General features: G+C 43.2%; 1 protein-coding gene across 1 annotated transcript in view; it reads right to left on the reverse strand.

The window, feature by feature from the left end:
- Nucleotides 1–25,646, reverse strand: part of LOC137636321 (golgin-45) — a 124,351-nt gene that overhangs the window by 31,732 nt on the left and 66,973 nt on the right. The window contains exon 6 of the mRNA XM_068368729.1: nt 18,563–18,691. Within this exon, the coding sequence (XP_068224830.1) occupies nt 18,563–18,691 (129 nt within the window). The remainder of the gene's footprint in view (nt 1–18,562; nt 18,692–25,646) is intronic.

Genomic DNA, 25,646 nt, shown 5'->3' on the forward strand with positions numbered 1-25,646 from the left:
AGGGTGGGTTAACTCCTGGCCTAACGGCTTACTGCCCATTGCCTACACTCGGCCGCCTAACACACTAAGTAACCCACTTTTCTACCTAAAGCTGTTTTTACTTGGTTTTTATCATAGTACAGTGATACCTCGGTAGTCGAACGACTCTATACTCGAACAATTCGGAGTTCGACCAAAATTTTCGAGAAATTTTTGCTGCGGTGCTCGACCAAAAATTCGGTACTCGACCAGCCGAACACGTGACGACCGCATGGGCTTTGTGATGATCGCGCCATCTCGGCCACTCTCGCTTGTTCGGGAAGCATCAGTTCTCTCGAGAGCGTCACTCAGACAACGCGCGATCAGCATTCGTTGTGATTTAGTGATTTTCAGTGCTTTTAATTGCTTTTTTAGCTTTCATAATGAGTCCCAAGAAAGTAATGAGTGTTAAGGGGAAGGAGAAGAGGAAAACAGTGCGAACAACGATCGAGTTGAAGAAGGAAATTATAGCGAAATATGAGAATGGTGTACGAGTGTCCGATTTAGCGGTAGAATACGGAATGGCGAAGTCGACCATTTCTACGTTTTTAAAGCATAAAGAAATGATTAAGAAGGCGAATGTTGCAACGGGAGTTACGGCGGTAACTAAGCAAAGGCCACAAGTGATTGAGGAGATGGAAAAGTTGCTTTTAATATTTATTAAAGAAAAACAGTTGGCCGGGGAAAGTGTTAGTGAAGCGTTCATTTGTGAAAAAGCGTTGCATATCTATGAAGAATTAGTGAAGAAAAGTCCGAGTACCAGTGAAAGTGATTCATTTACATTTAAAGCGAGCAGGGGTTGGTTTGAAAAGTTTCGTAATAGAACAGGTATTCATCGTGTTACTAGGCATGGGGAGGCAGCTAGTTCGGATCAAATTGCAGCCGATAAATACGTGGGGGAATTCGATCGGTACATAAATGAACAAAATTTGATCGCACAACAAGTCTTTAATTGTGATGAGACTGGGTTATTTTGGAAGAAAATGCCAGCCAATACGTACATTACCAAGGACGAGACGAAGATGCCAGGTCACAAGCCAATGAAAGATAGGCTAACATTGTTGCTGTGTGCAAATGCAAGTGGCGATTGCAAGATCAAACCCTTGTTAGTGTACCACTCGGACAACCCCCGGGTGTTCAAACGAAATAATATTTGTAAAAGTGCACTACCAGTTATGTGGCGCTCGAACACTAAATCTTGGGTCACAAGACAATTCTTTACTGAGTGGATAAACGAAGTGTTTGCCCCCCAGGTTAAGGCTTACCTCATTGAAAAGAGCTTGCCAATGAAATGTCTTCTGGTTATGGACAATGCTCCTGCACATCCTCCAGGTCTCGAGGATGACTTGAAAGAAGAATACAGCTTTATCAAAATCAAATTCTTGCCCCCCAATACTACTCCCATACTCCAGCCCATGGACCAACAGGTCATTTCAAACTTCAAAAAACTCTATACCAAGGCCCTTTTCAGAAAGTGTTTTGAAGTGACCAGTGACACGAAGTTGACCCTAAAGGAATTCTGGAAGGAACACTTCAGCATCCTCAACTCTGTTAACATGATTGACCAAGCTTGGCGAGGTGTGACCTATAGGACATTGAACTCTGCCTGGCGTAAGCTGTGGCCATCATGTGTCACAGAGAGGGAGTTTGAAGGTTTCCAACCAGAGGCGGGTCCAAGCACTGCTACCCCTGTAATTTCTGATGACACTGATGTCGTTGAGGAAATTGTTGTCATGGGCAGGAGTTTGGGGCTTGAGGTCGACAAGGATGATATTGATGAGCTTGTAGAAAGCCATTCTACCGAGTTGACTGCGGAGGAATTGTTGCACCTGCAACAACAACAGCAGCAGGATCTGATTGTGGAGCAGGAATCTTCAGAAGAGGATGAGGTAAGGGAGGATGTTCCAAGTTCTCTCATCAATGAAATTTGTTCCAAGTGGGCAGATGTGCAGGCTTTTGCTGAAAAATACCACCCAGAAATTGCAGTAGCAAACCGGGCAGTGCATATGTTTAATGATAGTGTCATGTATCATTTTCGAAGAATACTGCAGAGGAGGAAGAAACAATTAACAATAGACCAGTTTTTCACAAAAGAAAAGAAAGCTGCTACATCAAAGCCTGTTTCTCCTCCAAAGAAGAGACAAAGAAGAGAAGAAACCCCTGAAATAGATCTGCCCACCCTTTCATTGGAGAGAGAAACAACTCCTGAAGGAGAACTACCCCGCCACATCATGGAAGGGGACTCTCCTTCCAAGCAGTAACCTCCCCCTTCCATCCTCTCCACATCCATCCCTGTATGCCATCGAACCGCTGCTCAAAGGTATGTTCACTACAGTACAGAAAATGGTTTAAAATTGTTTTATTTTAGTACAGTAAATGGTTTAAAATTGTTTTATAGGATTTTCTGACCAATTTCATACACATTTAGATAATTATTGTTGTTTAGGTACACGTTTTATTAATATTTTGGGCCTGTTCGAGTGCTTGGGAACGGAATAGAATATATACCATTATTTCTTATGGGGAAAAAAAATTCGGTACTCGAACAAATCGGAGGTCGAACACGGATCTCGAACGGATTATGGTCGAGTACCGAGGTATCACTGTATAAGTATTGTGTTAAATCATTAACACATTTCAGTAAGTGTACAATAAAATAAAACTTTTATACTACATACAGTGCATGGTAAAACTGCGGTACAGTACACATAACACGAGTCATTGTCACAATTATATGTAAATAATGTACCGTAACAACAAAACACTGTTGTTCCTATCTAATATAACATTCACTAATATTGTAGTGTAAATTACAGTAATATATGTACAGTACCATCACTATAGTACAGCTTAATTAGTTACAGTAATGTAACTCTCGTAAGTGTTCGCTGTTTTTTTCAGGTGGGCTCGTACCGTTGAAACTCACTGTACATGTAGCCTATATCTACATTAATACTGTAAAGTACAGTATTTCGTATACAGTACTGTACAGTAGACAATATAACAACATTATAGTATTACACAATGAATACACTAACAAAATGACAAATTTGAAGGTAATTTGTAATTTTTTCTAACAATATAAACCTTCAGCTCTTTATTAGTGATATACTTTCAGCAAAGCTGGAAGACCAGCCATAATACTTTTATGAAACTGTAACTACCCCACCGCTAGTTAGCGGATGGGGGTAGCCGGCTATCCCGCTCACGCACACGCCGGTGTTGTCTCATCACATCTGATGGCAGGCAAGGACTTACAGGGGGATTGGTGATGGCAGGCCAAATTTTTATGAAGAGCTCAAGGTATGTATTGTTAGGAAAAATAAATTAATTTCCAATTTTTATTTGTTCCAACACTAAATATAAATCTTTTGCTCTTTATTAAGGATGACTCACCCTTTAGGAGGGTGGAAGTCCGAACCAACAGGCTGGTTTTTGACCCGGGGTTTTTCCGTACGTGCTCCGCATGTAACGGGAAAACCCTCACACATCGGTAAGTTCCGTGCACAGCAACAGTTAGCAGCTTGAGCATTCTGTCTGATTGTGATACACTACTCGCAGTGTGACTATAGTCCATTTCTTTTAGCTAGGCATATTTGCACCGACTCGCAGCGGTGCCCTTTTGGCTCAGAAAAGTTTCCTGATCGCTGATTGGTTGGACAAGATAATTTTAACCAATCAGCGATCAGGAAACTTTTCTGAGCTATAAGGGCACCGCTGCGAGTCGGTGCAAATCTGCCTCGTTAAAAGAAATGCACTATAGTATGGTAAGATTTCTAAAATATGTAGGAATCATTGAATTAACTATCGACATTACCCAATCCCACCCCAACAGGGGTTATGGGGATGCAAAAAGTAAGATTACACAAGGGAAACAGTTTTATCTGCAGACAGATAAGTACAGCTTGCAGAGGACTGTAGGTGCTGTTCCCCAGGAGAAACAAAGAGCCAGTTATTCTTAACATTCATCCCACACTAATCTCGGGTACCTCTGCCCTCAACCATTTGCTACTTGTCCATCTAGGAGCCTGAGGTATTTAAACCACTTGTAGTGCAGCCACCACACGGCCAATGGAGAATGCCTCCATTTTCCTGTGGGTAACGTCTTGCAGGTAGTGGGCGGTGAAGGTCGTCTGACGCTTCCACACGCCGGCTTGTAAGACCTGCATCACAGATAGTTCTTCTTGAAGCTAGGGACGTCTGAACCCCCTAACGTCAGGAGCACTGGGTCCTCTTGTTTATGGAGGAGGATTGAGATTCAGTGCTAGGTCTGTGACCTTGTGAAGCCAAACAGAGATGATGTTCTTGGTGATCCTCCTCTTGACCCTCCCAGTGTTGACGACGAGTGCTGACACTCGGGGGCGAGCTGCTGCTATTCTCCTGAGATAGAACCTCAAACTCCTCATTGGACAAAGTATAAGTTGATCTAGGTAATTGGTTACGTTCCGAAGACTCCCAATCCTGAAGGGACCAAATCTAGGATCTGCTACTCCCGGATTTTGAGTCTTGGCGATAACCTCAGGGACGAAGCCGAGGAATACCTCCCGCCATCCCCATGAATGGAAGACGTCATAGGATAGACAGTGGAGTTCGCTAATTCTCTTGGCCGAAGCCAACGTAGGAAGGAAAACTGTCTTCAGAGTCAGGTGGTGATCTGATGCCTGGCATAATGGTTCGTAGGGAGCACCCTTCAGACACTAAAGGAAGTGAACCATGTTCCATGGGAGTGGTCTAACTTCTGACTAAGGGCAGGTAAGTTTGAAATGCCATATGAGGAAAGAACTCCAACAAAGAGGAAATGTTAACTCCTTTCAGCCTGAGGGCTAGGCTCAATGCTGAGGAATAGCCTTTCACCGCCGAGACCGAGGAGTTTTTCCTCTAGAAGGTATACGAGGAACTCCACTATTGATGGAATAGTGGCATCGAGGGGAGAGATACCAATTCTACGACATCTACGACACCAACTAAAGAAGACAGTCCACTTGGCCTGATAGACTGAAGCCGAAGATCTCCAAAGGAATCTAAACATCCTTTTTGCAACTTTTTGCAAAAAGCCTCTCTAAGAAAGAAGATGCTAGATAGTCTCCCGGCGTAAAGTCGTAGGGATACTACGGCTTTGTGAAAGATGTTCACGTGTGGATATCTGAGTGGATCGTGTCATTGGGGAGCTCCATCGCCGGTGTGATGCCATAGCGGAGCTATGAGGGTCATTGACAGGTTCTTGGACGATCTGATCTTGTTGAGTACAGTACTCTTCTCTTCAGACAGGATGGGGGGAGGGTGTAAACGTCAATGTTACCCCACTGTTTTTGGAATGCACCTTGCCAGAGGGCCTGAGTATCCGGGACTGGGGAGCAGTAGAGCGGGAGCCTGTTGATCATGGACGTCACAAACAGATCCACAGTCAGGGAATCCCACAAATTCAGGACTTTGTTGGCTACTAGATGATTCAATGACCACTCAGAGACCATTATCCGAGTCGTTCTGCATAGATTGTCCACAAGTACATTCTGCTTGCCCAGCATGAAGCAGGCTAATAGGGACAGAGTTGTCTTCTGCCCATCTAAGCATATCAATTGCTTGATGGGAAAGGGGCTGCAAAAAGGTACAGCCTTACTTGTTTATGCAAGCCTCTACCATGGTGGTATCGCTCATCAACACCCTAGAGTAACCCACCAGGAACTGATGGCACTGTTGTAGGGCTAGAAATGCTGCCCTCATCTCTAGCTTTGCATGCTGGTACCTTTCAGACCCTGACCAGAGCCCGCAGGCCGTCTGGTGCAGTACGTGGGGCCCCCACCCTTCTTCTGACACAGCTGAACTGAAAAGAGCAACAATTCCGGGGGAGGAACAAGAAGGTCGACCCCTTGGCGGAGATTCTCATCTGCCACCCCCCACCTCAGGTCCGTCCGCTGGCCTGGTCCCACAGAGACCAGCGAATCCGTGGAGTCCTCGAACTGAACCCACCTGGATTTTAGCTGCCACTGAAGAGATCGAATTCGAAGGTGGCCGTTGGGAACTAGACAGATCAGGGGAGTCAGGTGACCTATGAGACAACAACTGCTGAGCTGGGAAAGCGTCTCATTGGAGGAAGGGGCTTGCCACCTTTCTCACCCTCTAGATTCTGTCGTCTGATGGGAAGACTCTCTGTAAGCTGGTGTTGTGAAAAAAAATAGTTGGGGAAAATACAAATTATTTCAATGTTTTTTTTTAATGTGATTTTGTCATTTTCTGTTAATTATTGAGCTCTTGTCCATCTCCTTTGTCTCATAATCCCTTTCTTTGTTTTTCTGTTTTTCTTAGCTGGCAGCTGGCTGCAAACCCTACAGCAAGTAGAAAGAAGAATCGGCTGGAACGTGTCTCGAGAAGGTGCCTGGTGTTCCTTCTCATCTTCAGGCTAAAAGTGAGAAATTGTAGGCGGGCTGGCTATATTCATACAGAATTATGAAATGCCACACACTCAATGGGAAGCCAGTTGGTATTTTGTGATTTTAACACTATCAATTATAAACAAGAACCAGAAACCACACAAAAACTGTTCACTGGCATGGTTAAGTAATTACATTAGTGTGCTACTGTTGTTAACACACATTAAGTATGTTAGTTGGTATGTTACATCTTCAAGTAAAGTCAGGTAAGTTAACTTTAAAATGGTTTATTCTTTAAAAACAACAGTGTTAACATCTCCATCACAAGAGTATAGGTGGTTTGGTCGGATGACCATTCCATGTGAAGTATTGATAAGAACTGGCTAAAATATCGATATCACAGATATCGTATAGTCAGTTATCTCAGCATTTAAACACATAATGTAAACTAAACATTAGTATAGGAAGACACCTGCATCCGGTGGCAACACAACTCTTTCTCACGGTTCGTATTTGTGTTTACTCTTCATAAAAATGTTACATGGCTGAGATATGGTATTGGATTGTATCCAAGAAAGCACGCAATTACCTGAAAATCCTTATGAAATTATGCATTAGCTATGCCGCAAGTTCCGTGAATTTTATGGAATCAGTGTAGTAACTTACCTGTGGTTGCTCTGTGAAAGGTATATTGATGATGGACGTGTTTATGGTTGTCATTAAGGTTGTTGGTTTCTTATTGGAAAGCAAAGATAAACCATACTTCTTTATCCCTTAGAAAGATAGACAGATTGGTGCTTATGTAAGAAATAAATGTAGACTATTATTTTCAGCTCATTGTTTCTGAACGCTCCCTTTATAAAGGCATACATTGTTGTAATTTGTACATAATCTACTACACAGTGTAGTATAAAACATTTGGTTGTTGTCAGAGTTTAATGGTATGCAGTTTTATTGTAGAACATTAGGATTTTAAAATTTTCATGACTATATTAACTTAATGTGGAATCATGCGTTTTTCAATCGTGATATTTTTACAGAATTTGTCATTCTGAGACTGGTTGTACTTCAGCTGAGAACATACTGAAGTCTGCTCACGATGTTGATAGTATTGTATCAACCGTGTGTCACACGATCGTACATAGTTCATTTTGTGCTTGTATCTTCGCTCTCCCCTCGCACTAAAAAGAACCTGAAAAATCATGTCTGCTTTTTTCCTCTGTAACATTGTCGATTTCTCAACATGAAAATCCTTCTTGCTTTGAGATTTTGTATATAAAGGAGTGTTCTACAATGGCCAAAAAACGTGTAAGTAGGCCATCGCTCGTGGCGGTGGCCTCCCGTGTTTCTAATCTTTTCTTTTTACATGATGCAGGACCGGGCGTGCGATTTTTGGTAGACACGGGTGCTTGTCGTTCTCTTTTGCCAAGGAAACTCTTCAAGACACGACGTAGTCTGTCTACATCTGCCGACGTCCGCTTGGTAGCTGCCAACAGATCTGCGATACCCACCTACGGTTACGAGAACCTCACATTATCGTTCGGAAACGGTAAATTCAATTGGAAGTTTCTCGTTGCTGACGTCACATTGCCAATCTTCAGTGCGGATTTCCTCTCTCATTTCCACCTTCTGGTCGATGTCGCCCACCGACGATTAGTCAACGCAGACTCGTACTTGTCGACACCTCTTCAACCCGCCCCCTCTAACCTCGCTCTCCACATTAGCGCACCCACGGATGCCTACGCCCACCTCCTCACGTCGTACCCGGAAGTTTTACGTCTAGAACTTCGCCAAACGCCCACGGTTCCTGCCAAGCACGGTATTTATCACCATATCAAGACGACGGGACACACAGTCTTTGCAAAATTCAGACGTCTGGCACCGGAGCGATTGGCAGCCGCCAACCAGACGTTCGCCGAAATGGAGGAAATGGGCCTTTACCAAAAGGCCTCCGGCCCATGGTCGTCACCCTTACACATCGTTCTGAAGAAAGACGGCTCCCTCCGTCCGTGCGGGGATTACAGGCGCCTAAACATGCAAACAGAACCGGATCACTACCCCCTCCCAAACATTGCCAACGTGACCTCCTACCTGCACAAAGCAAAGGTTTTCTCTACGCTCGACCTCCTGAAGGGGTATTATCAGGTGCCTATGAACCCAGAAGATATCCCCAAGACTGCCATCACCATTCCGTTTGGTACATACACCTTCAATTACTCCTGTTTTGGCCTTCGTAATGCTGGGGCCACGTTTCAACGTCTCATGGATGGCATCTTAGGGGACCTCCCTTTCTGTGTATGTTATGTGGACGACATACTTGTGCTCTCCTCCTCAAAAGAGGAACATCTCCGTCACCTGCGCATCGTGCTCGACCGCCTGCAACAAAACGGCCTTGTAGTCCGGTACGACAAGTGTACCTTTGGCGCCAACGAAGTGTCGTTCTTAGGGCACCGCATCACTCCTGAAGGAGTCCACCCCCTCCCTGAGAAGGTAGCAGCCGTTCAGAACTTCCCCGTGCCCTCGACCGTCAAAGCTCTGCAGGAATTCTTGGGCATGATCAACTATTATCACCGTTTTCTGCCAGCCATTGCCGCCACTCTTGCTCCCCTCTACGCCTCCCTCAAGGGCAAGCCAAAGGACCAGAAGTGGGGTCCCCTTCAAGAAGCAGCCTTCTGCAATGCAAAGAAGGCCCTATCAACTGCTGCGGCTCTCACTTTTCCTATCCCACATGCCCCTCTCCTTCTCTCCACCGATGCCAGCGACGTCGCTATTGGTGCAGTACTCGAGCAGGTGGTCAATGGCTCGCCCCACCCATTGGCCATCTTCAGTAGAAAACTGTCCAAGGCAGAATCGGTTTATTCTACCTTCGATCGAGAATTGCTGGCGGTGCACTTGGCTGTCCGTCACTTTCGCCATTTCTTAGAAGGTACGCCCTTCGTCATTCGCACAGACCACATGCCTCTGGTGCACGCCTTTCCTCGACAGTCTGATGCCTGGTCCGCCCGGCCACGCCAACATCTCTCCGCCGTGGCTGAATACAATTGCACCCTTCAATACGTCCCTGGGAAAATGAATCCCGTTGCCGATGCCCTGTCAAGAAACACGTTGGCTGCCGTTCAACTGGGATTGGATTACAACGTCCTAGCTGAAGCCCAACGACTGGATGCAGAGTATCAAGCATGTAGGACATCCTGCACGTCCCTCCGTTGGGAAGACTTTCCCCTCGAAGACTCCAACACCACCCTCCTCTGTGACGTCAGTACTGGTAGACCGCGACCTTGGATTCCTGCTCCCATGTGCCGGCCTGTGTTTGATTTCATTCACAGCCTTTCACATCCCTCGTGCCGTTCTACTGCACAGCGGCTGAAGGCAAAGTTCATTTGGGACAGCATTTCTAAGGATGCTAACGATTGGGTCCGCGCCTGTACTTCTTGCCAAACTTCCAAAGTACATTGACACACGGATTCCGGAGTGGGCACCTTTCCTCAACCTCAGCGTCGTTTCGCACACATTCACGTCAACGTTGTAGGCCCCCTACCCACATCACAAGGACATCGTTACCTGTTAACCGTCATCGACCGCTCCACTCGTTGGCCTGAAGCCATTCCCATGGAAACTGCAACGTCCGCCTCGTACATCTGCCTTACTCTCTGGATGGATTGCAAGATTTGGTATCCCTGAGCATATCACTTCCGACAGGGGAACCACTTTCACCTCTCAATTGTGGACATCATTAGAGAATCTCCTGGGCATCACCCTACATCAGACAACTACCTACAACCCCGCTGCCAATGGAATGGTTAAACGTTTTTATCGCACCCTCAAAGCAGCTTTGATGTCCCGCTGCAAGGATTCAAAATGGTTTACTCAGCTGCCCTGGGTCCTCCTGGGACTAAGGACCACTCCTAAAGACGCTCTCGACGTCTCGGCAGCTGAAATGGCGTATGGCGACCCGTTGGTCGTCCCTGCCGAATTTTTTTCCTTCTACAACCTCCTCCGACGATCTCCAGCGCATACGTCACGTCGTGGGAAAATTTACTCCATGCCACCAGACTTACAAGCCCCCAGCGAAGCATCACATACCAACAGACTTGCACTCAGCAACGCACGTCTTCCTGCGCAACGACACTAGCAAGCCACCGCTAACGCCCCCTTACACGGGCCCTTTCCTTGTGATCCGCCGCAGTCCGAAAGCATTCCTACTCAACATTCGTGGCAAAGAAGACTGGGTCTCCATTGATTGTCTAAAACCTGCTTATCTTCTGCCAGATGACCCGCCTACAGTTTGCCTCTCTAGATCAGGGCGCCCTATTTAACATGTACAGTATGTCATTTTTAGGGGGGGAGCCATGTACCAACCGTGTGTCACACGATCGTACATAGTTGATTTTGTGCTTGTATCTTCGCTCTCCCCTTGCACTAAAAAGAACCTGAAAAATCATGTCTGCTTTTTTCCTCTGTAACTGTCGATTTCTCAACATGAAAATTCTTGTTGCTTTGAGATTTTATAAATAAAGGAGTGTTCTACAATAAACTAACTCAGTTGCTTTCACACTGCCTTTGAGTTCACAACCTTCTCTCGGCACGTTACAGTATCCTATTGCTGTTAAAACAAACAAGTGTCTTATGGGCTGAAGGACATCCTCGGTACAAAACTGTTTATGGCGGGTTCTCTGGTTCTGAAGAAGGTGCACCTGTTGGGACACCTTCTGTCGAACATTCTCATCCCTAGATTTGAGGGGGTATTCCGTGTTACTAAGGTACACGAGAATAAGGTCACCTATGAGCTGCAGAGACTGCCTGATGGTGAACTGGTAAAAGCTCATGATGTCCAGCTAAAGGTCTGGCTTGAACCTTCAGTCTATCTTAAGAGGCACTTTCTCTGGTATCCGAGGGGTCCTGTTTCTGTAACCAAGACTCAGAATAGTTTAGGACTTGTAGGTAATAGTCCGACTTCATCTGAAGTTTCAGCGAGTTCTGATTCTAGTAGTGATAGTAACTTGTATGAGATGGCTGCAATAGTCGCATCATACCTTTTGTCTCGAGATCGTAACCAGTCCCAACGACAAAGGAAAAATTACCATCCTGCGAAAACTATTACTCAGCCCAAGGACTTATGAGAGGAAAAGAGCACTGGATGCTTGTTTATATCCCCCAGAAAATTTTGATGAGACTCCAGTATTGAAGCCTAAATCAGTTTGAGATCGTGTGGTCCTCCAACTGTAGGAGAACAGCTCCACTGGAATGTGTGAAACCCCAGTTTTCACACCCAAATTGGTGGGTCACTTTCTTGAGCCTGAATTCCCAACACCACGTTTCTTAGCCTCCTCTTTCCGAGAGGAAGGTGTCGTTCATCCTCCAAGAAGTTGGGAATTTGGGGAAGTTTCCAGCATTCCATTGTTGGAACCATTTTTTGCTGGTTCCAAGAATTCCAGTCCAGACTTGTCAAGACCTGCTAATGTTCTTTTGAAGTTACACCTTAAACTCCTTTCTGGGAATAGTAACAGTTGATCTAGATCATCGGTTACATTACGCAAACTCCCAATCCGGAGGGGACCAAATCTAGGATTCACTACTCCTGGATTTTGAGTCTTGGCTATAAACTTGGAGACGAAGTTGAGTACAGTCATACCTCTCTTCACGGAAGAATCTGCTTACGAAATTTTCACGCTGCGAAACGAGATGCAAAGACTTTTCTGACTCACATTGCAAAAAATGTTTCATAAGAAAATAGATTTGCCAGCCAGGCCGATAATAAAAGTCACCCATTAAAAACATTTGAAGAAAACAGGTTGTTCACACAACAGAAAATGTATCTCTCTATTGTAAGGGTAACTATAATAGTGCAGTACATATGGTACTGCATATTTCGTATATGTACACTATTTTACTATACGTATTGTATTATTTTCCATTTATTATATCATTATGTTCTAATAACTACTTAATTTACTGGTATTAACAGTTAATTTAGGTACAGTATATTGAATGGTTCAAATGTATTTGGCTGTGCAGTATTTTATTGTGGTTATACTGTAGCTTTATTATAAAATTTAATGTGGTGTATTTGTAGGGTTTGGAACAAAATTTTCATGACACGAAAGCCACTCCAGAACAAAAATAATTTCGTGTTGTGAGGCATTACTGTATTACCTCTCCCCGTCCCCTTGAATGGGCGATGTCGTAGGACAGACCATATAGTTCACAAGGCGAGTAGGAACACCATCTTCAAAGTGAGGTAGCAATCTGTTGCTTGACATAATGGTTCATAGAAAGCACCCTTCAGAGACTGAAAGACACAAACCACATTCCATGGAGGAGGTCTAACTTTCAACTGAGAGCAGGTAAGCTCGTAAATTTATATGAGGAGAGAAAGCTCTGAGGAAGAAATATAGACTCCTTTCAGTTTGAAGGCAAGGCTCAAGGCTGAGCGGTAGCCTTTGACTGCTGAAACTAAGAGAAGCATTTCCTCCCAAAGGTGCACAAGGAACTCCGTTATTGTTGGAATAGAGGCATCGAGGGGAGAGATACCCCTTCCATGTCACCAACCACAGAATACAGTCCACTTAGCCTGGTAGGCTAAAGTTAGGATCGTCGCAGGTGTCCAGCCATCCTTCACGCAACTTGTTGTGAAAATCCTCTCTGAGTGAGGAGGTGTTGGATAGTCTTCAGGCGTGAAGTCATAGCAAATCTACGGCTTTGTGGAAGATGTTCACGTGTGGCTGTTTGAGTAGATCATGTTATGGAGGGAGTTCTCTCGGAAATTCCATCAGGAGTTGCAGAAGGTCCAGAAACCAGTCTGAATGATGCCATAGCAGAGCTATGAGAGTCATAGAGAGATTGTTGGTTGCTTTGGTCTTGTTGAATACTCTTCTTATCAGAGAGAACAGGGGAAAATCGTAGACGTTGATGTCCCAACGTTGTTGGAATGCATCTTGCCAGAGAGCCTGGGGATCCGGGACTGGGGAGCAGTAAAGCGGAAGCCTGAAGTTTAGGGACGTCGCGAACAAGTCCACAGTCAGGGAACTCCACAAAGTCAGGACTTTGTTGACTATTAGATGATCCAAAGACCACTCGGAGTCCACTATCTGAGTCACTCTGCTCAGATTGTCAGCGAGCACATTCCTCTTGCCCGCAATGAAGCGGGCCAATAGGGACACTGAGTTGTCTTCTGCCCTATCAGTATCTCTACTGCTAGATGGCATAGGGACTGTGAAAGGCTACTGACTTGTTTGTTTATGTAAGCCACTACTACGGTGTTGTTGTTCATCAACACCACGGAGTGACCACCCAGGAACTGCTAGAACTATTGGAGGGCTAGGAAAGCTGCCCTCATTTCCAAGAGATTTGTGAACTGGTACCCTTCAGACTTAGACCAGAGGCTGGAGGCCGTGTGGTGCAGCAAGCAGGCCCCACCTTTTTTTTATGCATCTAAGTAGAGCATCATCTGCAAGGTAGTACGAGAAAGAAGACACCTCTCCGAAGGTTCTCATCTGCAATCCACCACCTGAGGTCAGTCTGCTATTCTAGTCTTATGAGGATTAGAATGTCTGGAGAATCACTGGTCTGATTACACCTGGACTTCAGCCGCCATTGGAGAGATCGAATCCTGAGGTGCCGTTGGGCATTAGACAGGCCAAGGCTAATAGGTGACCTGTGAGACACAACCATCTTTGGGGTGAAAGCTCTTCTTGTTTGGGGAAGGGTCTTGCTACTTTCCTCAGCCTCTGTACCCTGTCATCTGATGGAAAGACTTTCTGTTGATAGGTGTCAATGATCATACCTAGGTATACCAGTCTTTGAGAGGAAAGGAGGGATGACTTCTTGAGGCTTACCACAATCCCAAGATCTTGGCATAATGCTAAAAGTCTGTCTTGGTATTGAAGAAGGGTTGACACCGAGTCTGCTAGGATCAGCAAGTCGTCCAGATATCTTAGAAGACGGATGCTGATCCTGTGAGCCCAGGGTGAACACACTTGTGAAGACCTGAGGTGCAGTGGAAAGACCAAAGCACAGCACCTTTAACTGGTATGTCTTGTTGTCGTGCCATAGCCTCTGTACCATGGTCTTCCACTGTCTTAGGTTAGAGTTCTCTTGCTTGAGGGTACACTCGGGCACACTATCTTCTTTCTCTTCCTCTTGTTTTGTCAAAGTTGTCATAGTTTATAAAGGAGATATTTATTTTTATGTTGTTACTCTTATATTTTATTTTCCCCACTGGGCTATTTTCCCTGTTGAAGCCCCTAGGCTTATAGCATTCTGCTTTTCCAACTAGGGTTGTAGCTTAGCAATTAATAATGATAATGATAATAATAATAATAATAATAATAATAATAATAATAATAATAACATGATCCTTAGATTCTTGCTTGAAGACAGAAGGACTGGGATCTGGATGCATGCAACTTGAGATCAAGTGTGCACATGAAGTTCGGTGGTCTTACCGCTTGTCTGACCGTGTCTGTCATCTCCATGCTGAACGGAGTTTGTCTGATAAACTTGTTCAGTGCTGCGAGATAATGGCTGGTCTCCAGCCTCCAGACGCCTTTTTCACAAGAAAGAGTCTACGGAAGTAGCCTGGAGACCTGTCAAGGACCTCTTGGAGAGTGCCCTTCTCCAACATGGTCTGGACTTCAGCCTGAAGGGCAAGCTCCTTTGCAGATCCCTTCATGTAAGATCTTGATGGGACTGGATCCCGAGTCAGTGGAGGGAGATATTGAATGAACAGTGCCCGATACCTTGATCGAATCACAGAGATTGTCCAGGGCTCGGCCGTGAGCTGCAGCCACCTCTGCCAGCAGTGTTGCAGGCATCTCCCCCACTGGTGGACACGTGCAAGAATTTCCTGTCCTAGCGGGAGCAGCCTTGACTTCTTCCTCTCCTGCTCTTACCTCCATGAGAGGACTTAGACCCCTTCTGCTCTCTAGCTGGAAAGGGCTTCTTTGACACCCTTTGGGACAGAGCAGTTGTCCTCATCAAAGTCCTGTTTGTCAGCAGTTTTGCTGCCTGCTGCAGTTTCTTCTGTGGCAGAGGAGGCCGGTAGGGCAGAGACGTGAGAGCCCTATGGAGAAAGGACTCCTGGTTGGACTTCCTCCTTCTCTCCGCCACCCGTGCGAAGTCTTCCGGCCTAAACAGGGGGGAACCGTCAAAAGTCAAGTTTCTCAGTCTTGTTATCTCCGCGTGCTGGACCTGACGGTGGATCATTTCTATTACCGAGTCCCTTCGTTGAAGAAACCTGTTTGGCCGAAGGTTTAGTACGTGGTGGGAGAGGAACTCAATGGTTTGAGTTCCCGATAATAGAAAGGTCTCCGTAAACTTCCTCATGGTCTCCTTGGACCAGTCCTTACCCCACAGACCCCAACCAAAGATCCAGCCATGAGGTAGCCTGCATGGCATACTTCACGACTTTCTCCTGGTTAAGGATTTCCGACCCAGAAAGAGAGACAGAGAGTCAGGAGAGCCTCTCGAAGGAGGGAGCTGGAGGAGCTGGCGATATGGGAGAATGCCTTCCGTCGGCCACCAGTCAACTCCTTAAGACCAGAACAAAGCTGCACTGGCCTTGGGAGGTCTAAGAGTCCCATAGACATGGTCCAGGACCATATCCTTGCCTTCCTGAGGGGCCATCACAGGATCTGACAACCTGTTGATGGCCTTCATGTAGGCCAAGACCTGCCAGGTGTGTTCTGACTCCTCCTGTTCTACCTCCGTTAGCTTAGGACTTGCAGACTTAGGGAGACACTCGTCATTGTAATCGTTGTCCTCCACCCATGAGCTCTCGCCCTAGCGAGATCATCATCGGCAGCCTCGCTGTCAGCCAGCGTGTTCTTGCCTCTTGCCTGCTTCTGTGGACTCTCCTTTGACTCGCCATTCGCCACTCTGTCATCACTCCCCGCCTGCTTGTCACTCGCCAGCTATTTGTGGATCGCCAATTGCTCGTCATTCGCCAGTTCAGACGTTCACCTCCTCGTCGCTCGCCACTATATCAGCATTCGCCGTCTCATCATTCGCTAGCTCCTAGATCACTTAGATCCTCCGCTTCTCCTAGTCGCCTTCTGGCCCGCAAACGCCAATCATCAGGACTAGATCGTCACTCTCTTTCTTTTAACCACCACAGGCTCGTGATCGCCGCTTGCCAATTCAGGACACTCGGTTAACGTTTGATCGAGATAAGGCGAGGAGTGATAGTTATGAGGTGACGAGTGACAATGTCTAGAAGAATGACGATCTCGGAGTGGCGAGCAGTCACAGGGTGACAAGTGGTGAGTAGCTGACGAATGACGAGACTCGGAAGGCGAACGTCTAGAGCATCGAGGGAGAAGATTGTCGGTCCTTGGAGGAACTGAAGAGATGTCTCCTGACTGAAGGAGAAAGAGAACGCCTAGAGCATCGAGGAGGAATACACTCTCAGGAAGCTCATCGGTGGCGGCGAGGTTCCTCTGCAGAGGAGACCTGCTCAGTAGGGAGAAGCGTCAGAGGAGAAGCATGATGGAGTCTGGAAATTCAGGGTCTCTGGGGGGGACCTCACTCTCGGACGAGAGAGAGCCCACCCACAGGAGAGACCTGCCTCGGACTATGCTCCACCCTCGACGGAAGAGTTGGCTCAGCATGGGGGGGAGCGCAGTCTTCAGCAATAATGGCGGCAGCAGACGAAAGTGAGGGGCCGAACCTTTCGGTGGTCAAGGTAGAAGACACTCTGGGGTCACTCTGTACCACACTCGACAATGTCAAGGGCTCTACCTCCGAGGAAGCCGGTGTACACTTCCTCTCCACACCAAGTTGAAGGAGTTCCAGCAACGCCTCCTTCGACGGGGGACCAATCATACCCAACGACGGCCAAACATTTAATATATCAGAGAAAGAGAAAGTTCTGCTCAATGGGAGGGGCAGCATTGCTTCTTTAGGGGAAGCAGTCCTGTCCCTCAAACATCAAGGTTGACCTGGTATTAACCAGTTTACGCTTCTACTCAATTGTTCCCTGGGGGAGATCGATCGAGCAGGAGCTTCAGGAAGAGATCAGAGGGTCAAAGAAGTCCAAGGTTTTCTTGACTTCGAGGAAGACCCCGAAGGCGAAGAATCTCTCTTGGATTTCTTCTTGTGTCAGCGCCCAAACCTCTTCCACTGAGAGACACACCACTCCTGACATTCAGGGCAGGTGTTGTCCTGATCAAAATGCCGCCCTCGGCAGAATGAACACAACAAATGCAGCTCCATCTCAATAGAGGAAATGAAAGTCCGCAGGAGCGGCCCTCAGATCCTGGACAAGTCCGCATGAGGGCGGTCAAGAAGAAATTACCAACACGCTGAAAATTAAAAAGCTTAAAAAGCAATTAAGTCAACAATAGCAAGTCAAATGAGGAGGAGAACGGCAATGTCCGGACTCCACTGAGCCAAAGTAAAAATTGGTTACTCAGCTTTAATGTCATATAATAAACAGAGAGTGCGGCGAGATGATGATCACGTCGCGACCAGAAACTTACTGACGAGTCGACGACCTGAGCTAGCACGCTTCCCGACCCCGGGTCGCCTCAGGGCACATATCACACCGCCTGAGGTTGACCCCTTAGAAAACGGAAAGAGGGTAAACTATACAAAAAACTGGTTGGTTAGGTAGAGTTACCAGTAACTCCTAAGAAGGTAGTTCTAGGTAAGTAACCGTGTTGGAACAATCTTAATTTGGCATAAGTTCTCTTAAAGTAAATTTAGCATTGTATGGTTTCATGTTACTCCCATTTAATTCAGGATAACACTGAGCATAGTAATTTTTACAACTGAATATTTAAGAGTAATGTCAGGCTGGGAGGAATGTAAAGAGGAGAGGTCCCCTTTTTTGTTTCATTTGTTTGATGTCGGCTACCCCCAAAAATTGGGGGAAGTGCCTTGGTATATGATGTCATTTTTTCTGTGAATAATTAATTTCTTTCCCAACTAGTTGTATTGAATAGTAACAATGTGTAAATCACAAGGTTTGTACATTATATGGATTAATTACATGGGCAAAAATCATCATGCAATATAAAATAAATCAAAACTAACAAATTTTCTAGACATCCCTAGGGAGAGAATAGGTAAAATTTAGTTGTAATCCTATATGTACTTTTTCTACAATTAAAAAATGCTAAATGAGAGCTATTTACCACAGGTATAAAAGGCAAAGAACAGAATATTCTTCCACATACTTATATGCATTAAGTATATGCTGTCTGGCTAAATCATGTTCATCCATCAGCATTTTCACTGCCTCCTGAGCTTCTTCCAGACGTTGTGCCAGAACTGCCTTCCAGCTAGCAAGCTCGTCAACAAGCATACTGTTGGAGAAAATAAATTTATTGCATTTTATTTTTCCACACTTACTGTTTATACCTATGAGGCACAAGTTTCTGGATCTTAAAATAAAAAGTCAAACCTGTTTTCTCCCAACACTTATATCCCTCCCTTCTACGGATTATTATTATTATTATTATTACTATCCAAGCTACAACCCTAGTTGGAAAAGAAAGATGCTATAAGCCCAGGGGCTCCAACAGGGAAAAATAGCCCAGTGAGGAAAGGAAATAAGGAAATAAATAAATGAAGAGAACAAATTAACAATAAATCATTCTAAAATAAGTAACAACGTCAAAACAGACATGTCATATATAAACTATTAACAACATCAAAAACAATTATGTCATAAATAAACTATAAAAAGACTCATGTCCGCCTGGTCAACAAAAAAGCATTTGCTCCAACTTTGAACTTTTGAAGTTCTACTGATTCAACCACCAGATTAGGAAGATCATTCCACAACTTGGTAATCAACAAGAATGGCTTCGTACTCATATTGGAGAACAGGAACTGTCCCAGGCTACCACTATGAATTTCAAAATCATCAATACATCGATGTTGTTCACGAATTCTAATAATTTCCAACATACCATATCATTGCAAGAAAGGAGAAGGGGATATATGTGACTCGGGTAAGTATTAATTCTTTTACCCCCAGGCTATTTGGAAATTTCCAACCCTTAACCCCCAGGGGGTTATTTTTTTCCCAGCACATTTTGCAGTATATTTTTTTTAAATTGTTCTAAAAGCCTTAATTTTTGTCATAGAGAGGTCAGGTTGGTCTCATTCTTTTGGAAAATGCCTCAATTTAAAAAAAAAAATTATCAAAAATATGAAAAAAAAAAATTTTTATAGTATTTTTTGGCTAGGACGTACCGGTACGTCCATGGGGGTAAAGGGATGGCTTTTGTGAAACGTACCAGTACGTCTTTTGGGGGTAAAAGGGTTAACATAAATATCATTAAAATTCTATTTCAATGAATCTCACCTATGAGTCACATCACTGAATACTTCACAATGAATGCTTTATAAGTAAACAACAACTTCTCTGAAATGATGCTTTTAAACTTCTCTTAAAGAAATCTCAAAACTTCTCTAATAATGCTTACTAAATATAGAGAAGTTACGCCCCTGATCCAGTCCATGCTCAGCGGCCAGGACCGTTTTCAAGGGTAAATTCTTAATGAAATAGAGTGAGGAAACCAGGTCCTTAAAATTAAGATCTTCAACTTTCTGAATATATTTTCTTCATATAACTCTTTCAGAATATAAAAAGATTATCCTTAAGAAATTAGACAATTAACCCTTTAACCCCCAGGCTATTTGGAAATTTTCAACCCTTAACCCCCAGGGTTTTTTTTTCCCAGCACATTTTGCAGTATATTTTTTTTAAATTGCTCTAACAGCCTTAATTTTTGTCATAGAGAGGTCAGGTTGGTCTCATTCTCTTGGAAAATGCCTGAAGTTTCTCATAAAGTAATAAAAAATGTGCAAAAAAAAAAAATGTAAATAGCAGTTTTTTGCAAGGACGTACCAATACGTCCATGGGGGTAAAGGGATGAGTTTCGTGAAACGTACCAGTACGTCCATTGGGGGTAAAAGGGTTAAAATTAAGATCTTCAACTTTCTGAATATATTTTCTTCATATAACTCTAACTTCCAGAATATAAAAAGATTATCCTTAAGAAATTAGACAATTAATAGAAAATTTGTAATAGTAGACCAATAGTCAAAACCAATCAGAAAAATAAATTAGGTACTTTATACTCATGACTGAATCGATCATTTCAAGAAACTTTTACAACTCTTAACATGAAAAAATTCCACAAGCATAGAATGTTCCTGGGATTCTGGAATTCAATTTGGGAAGGAACGTGTCAAAAGAAAATTAATCAACAACATAGGTTTTTTATAAAATATTAAAAAGTCAGTCTCATAACATATTTCAAAACAGCACACAATTTATAAAGAATAACATGATTTGTATGAGGTTTCTTATTATAATAAATATGAACATCATTGCTGATAAAATTTGTGGAGCTGACCTCCGCTATAGAACTTAATTAAGCATTCAACTGTAAGTATTAATACTTGATACCCATTTTTTATATATATAAAAAAGAAATGCAAAACTAAACAGTACTACAAAATTCAAACTGAATCTATTTATATAAATTCCTTTATATTTCAGAAAACAGATTTCTTGTAACAAGTTTTTTTATTTCTATATCCACCTGATGTTCACATAGCTTCTTCTCCAAGGCTTGTTTCATTCATTTTTACTCCCCAAATTTCTTATAAGTTTACTCATTTTTCTTATTTTTCAAAAGATATATGTACATAGTAATGTAATGAAACAACCAAGCGATTAATGGTAAGGAGTTCCAGCAGTTTCATGTTATTCAGTTTTGAAATCGAAAGTATTTTCTATTCCTTGACGTCACAAGTTTTCGTGGAGGAGGGTGGGCATGTATATCAACATCGGGTTGTGGAATAATCTCAGAACAAAAAGGAATATTAGGAAAAGTACGTTATCCGACACTAGATGCAAGCCTTATCTTTTTACATCAACTCAATTTCTTTTAATGAAGCGCATTTGCTGACTCGCAGCGGTGCCCTTTTAGATCAGAACAGTTTCCTGCTATTTGATTGGTTAGAATTATCTAATCCAACCAATCAGCGATCAGGAAACTTTTCCGAGCTAAAGAGGCACCCCTGCGAGTCGATGTAAATCTGCCTTGCTAAAAAAGAATTGGCTATAGGAGTGTTGTTTCGGCTGCCGCCTTAACGCTGCTCCTGTGTGACGACCTTCAGGTTTGTATAGTTAGGAAAAATACAAATGATCGAAAATGTCATATTTTAATTTATTTTCTTAACCCTTTTAACCCCCAGGCTATTTGGAAATTTCCAACCCTTAACCCCCACGGGGTTATTTTTTTCCCAGCACATTTTGCAGTATATTTTTTTAAATTGCTCTAACAGCCTTAATTTTTGTCATTGAGAGGTCAGGTTGGTCTCATTCTCTTGGAAAATTCTAAAAATTCTCAAAAAATTATTAAAAATATGAAAAAAAATTTTTTATAGCATTTTTTGCGAGGACGTACCGGTTCGTCCATGGGGGTAAATGGATGGCTTTTGTGAAACATACCAGTACGCCCTTTGGGGGTAAAAGGGTTAACTATAGTTTTGTTTGCTCAGTCAACCTATTAGTGCTCTTCACCATTCATGACACCTCACTTGGTTTTACAAAGTAACGGCACCCTGCATCCACCAGGGAACGGGTTACAAGTAAGATTAGGTGGTAAAGGAAACCAAAGATGCGATATTGTACTTGTTAGTGGTCTCCGTGTAGCTCCCCCCTCCACTAGAAAAACCAACTACTAGGGACAACAAGCCATCTGGAGACTCCTAAGTGTTCCAGTGTGGTGGTTAACGTAAAAAAAAAAAAAAAAGAGTATTTAGTTTGTTTACCTGAGAACAGTGGGAGTTGTGTGAATTCGGTGAATAACAGAGACAGAACTAAAACATGTAAGTACGGAAAAGTACTAAAATATGTACCGGTAGATGTAATTGCAGATGTGTACAGAGAATATAAATATGTAGATGTAATTACGGGGTGTACAGAGAATATAAGTAGAGAGGGCTGCAGATCTATCGAAGCCCATACACAAAAGAACATAACCCCGATATATAAGCTGTGAAAACCTTAGCAAAGGTCAGAAGAGTATAATTTGTGTTACTTATTTTTAGGCAATTATTTTTTTAAATTATCTGATATTTTTTCTTTTCATCTTTTCTCATTTTAAAATAAATGTTGTTCTATATAAGTATTTTGATAATGGTGCACCCTATACACAAGGTGCCCGGTTCCTTAGCCCATCATTATGTTTGCCAGTACAGTATTGATACATACATACATACCTATACCAAGGCCCTTCCCCCAATTTTGGGGGGTAGCCGACATCAACAAAGAAACAAAACAAAAAAGGGGACCTCTACTCTCTACGTTCCTCCCAGCCTAACAAGGGACTCAACCGAGTTCAGCTGGTACTGCTAGGGTGTCACAGCCCACCCTCCCACATTATCCACCACAGATGAAGCTTCATAATGCTGAATCCCCTACTGCTGCTACCTCCGCGGTCATCTAAGAATTGATAAATAAATCTAATCTTGCCTAAACTTCGAGCTATATAATAATGCCAAAAGAAATTCTCCGCAGTATTTTTGTGTAGTGAGGCTGGAGTTTGGTCAGCATTCTGACAGTAGGCAGTCTTTGTGGTAAGTCCAGCCATAGTCAGAAAGCGTTACCGGAGTTATCACAGTTGCTTGAACCCCTATCTTGTCGTTGGATTCCCTTTTCCTATAATTCAAAAGAGGTGGTGCCCAGAGCCCATATCATTTGTATTTCTTCTCCCTGATGAATTCGTCAGTGGCCACTGTGTATAGTTGTATGGTAGCGGAATGAGGTCGGCATCCCCATAGACCGCCCGCAAGTTTTGACAGTGGCAGCCCGCTATCCACTACAAGGCGAGTATAGAAATTTTATAATCAAAATTCCTCTATTTCTATGAACCTCCCCAGATGTTCATATTGCTGACTCCCACACAATAATGGAGGAGGGACACCAGTAAGGAAAGAGATAGATCGACAAGAAAATTGAAATGTATATCATAAATATTCTATCTCAAAATGCAGTTTGAAATACGGGACTCCAGGCTGTTTCTTTAACGATACTGTAATTGAAAACATAAAAAAAAAAAACTATAATGTAACTGAATCAAAAATTAAAAGACCACAAAACCAGCAGCCACTATGGGACCTAGAGCCAAATAATCTCACTAAAAATATCAGAATCTTTCAAGGTAATGTCCAACATACACCAAACTGTTACGTTATTGGACTGCCTCTAAAATTCTTTTCAAAGATATATTTCTACAAAAATCACGAGATTTACACTTACTCATAATATCTAGAACCTTCTTCAAGGTTCTTATAAGATCTGGATCAAATTTTTATGTTTCTATGACCAAACCTTTAACTAGAGATGACACTACATTTTTGGGGAGACGAAGAAATGGAAATCTAATCCCACATAGCAAATTAGGGACACTATTTGTAATGTTCATAGTTTGTTAAAATTATATTGAATGTCTCTTACTGGAAAAAAGCAACTATTTTCAGATGAAATATATACAATACAACTATTTCTAATGATGAAAAGTGAAAAAATCGCAAGAGACTTATTCTTAAAACGGATTTTGTCATAGGAAAAATCTATTTTTGGGTGAGATAGCCATGTCGTCCTGATGGAAGTTCCCTTCGGCAGCTTCCAACTGTATAATATTTCTGCGAGTGATATTACAAGAGAATTACCGTCAGGTATCACAGGGTTCTAACCCCCGGAACAATTATCCTAAGATATCGTGTATAATCAGCGAATTATCCGTAGATAACCATAGATATCTGCACCCCAAACAGACTTAACCCAGTCTAGGAATCTAAGGAGGAGGATAGGTGAGGAGCTGCTACATATCCTCTCCCTTCGTAGTACTGTTCGTCTTTGATACTCTTTCCTTTGTTCGCAGCTTACCTATGCGTGCGTAATTTGTCAAGGCTGTGAATGAGGGCAAAAAAGACAAATCATCTGCACCCAGAACCCCCCTTAAAAAATAGTGCTTGCTGTTCCATATATGTTTACCTTTTAAATATCTAAGTGAAACATTTTTTGAAGACTTGAATATTTAACCTTCTAAATATGTAAAACAACATCCCAATTCAGAAAAATGTTATTTTCATTAGTAAAATAAATTTTTGAATATACTTACCCGATAATCATGTAGCTGTCAACTCTGTTGCCCGACAGAATTCTATGGAGGGATACGCCAGCTATCACAATACTAGAAGGGGGTGTTCTTACCAGCGCCACCTGTGGCCAGGTACTCAAGTACTTCTTGTTGACACCTCCTCAATTATTCCTCGGTCCCACTGGTTCTCTATGGGGAGGAAGGGAGGGTCAATTAAATCATGATTATCGGGTAAGTATATTCAAAAATTTATTTTACTAATGAAAATAACATTTTTCAATATTAAACTTACCCGATAATCATGTAGCTGATTCACACCCAGGGGGGTGGGTGAAAACCAGTGTACAAGATTAAAGGATAGCTAAGTATCCCATATTTCATATAACAGTTATCTCAAATAACAATGAAATAATAAGTACCTGGTAAGGAAGTCGAATTGAACCGTTACTCTGTCTCTTTTTTAAGTTCGTCTTCCTTACTGAGCGCAGCGTTCCTCTTGGAGGCTGAATCAACCCAAAGGTGCTAAAGTATACAGGGCTGCAACCCATACTAAAGGACCTCATCACAACCTTTAACCTCGGCGCTTCTCAAGAAAGAATTGACCACCCGCCAAATCAACAAGGATGTGGAAGGCTTCTTAGCCGACCGAACAACCCATAAAAAGTATTCAAGAGAAAGGTTAAAAAGTTATGGAATTATGGGAATGTAGTGGCTGAGCCCTCGCCTACTACTGCATTCGTTGCTACGAATGGACCCAGGGTGTAGCAGTACTCGTAAAGAGACTGGACATCTTTGAGATAGAATGATGCGAACACTGACTTGCTTCTCCAATAGGTTGCATCCATAACACTCTGCAGAGAACGGTTCTGTTTGAAGGCCATTGAAGTAGCCACAGCTCTCACTTCATGTGTCCTTACCTTCAGCAAAGCAAGGTCTTCTTCCTTCAGATGAGAATTTGCTTCTCTAATCAGAAGCCTGATGTAGTAAGAAACTGAGTTCTTAGACATTGGTAGAGAAGGCTTCTTGATAGCACACCATAAGGCTTCTGATTGTCCTCGTAATGGTTTTGACCTTCTTAAATAGTACTTAAGAGCTCTAACAGGGCAAAGTACTCTCTCTAGTTCGTTCCCCA

Source organism: Palaemon carinicauda, unplaced genomic scaffold (assembly GCF_036898095.1).
Source record: "Palaemon carinicauda isolate YSFRI2023 unplaced genomic scaffold, ASM3689809v2 scaffold270, whole genome shotgun sequence".
Taxonomy (NCBI): Eukaryota; Metazoa; Arthropoda; class Malacostraca; order Decapoda; family Palaemonidae; genus Palaemon; species Palaemon carinicauda.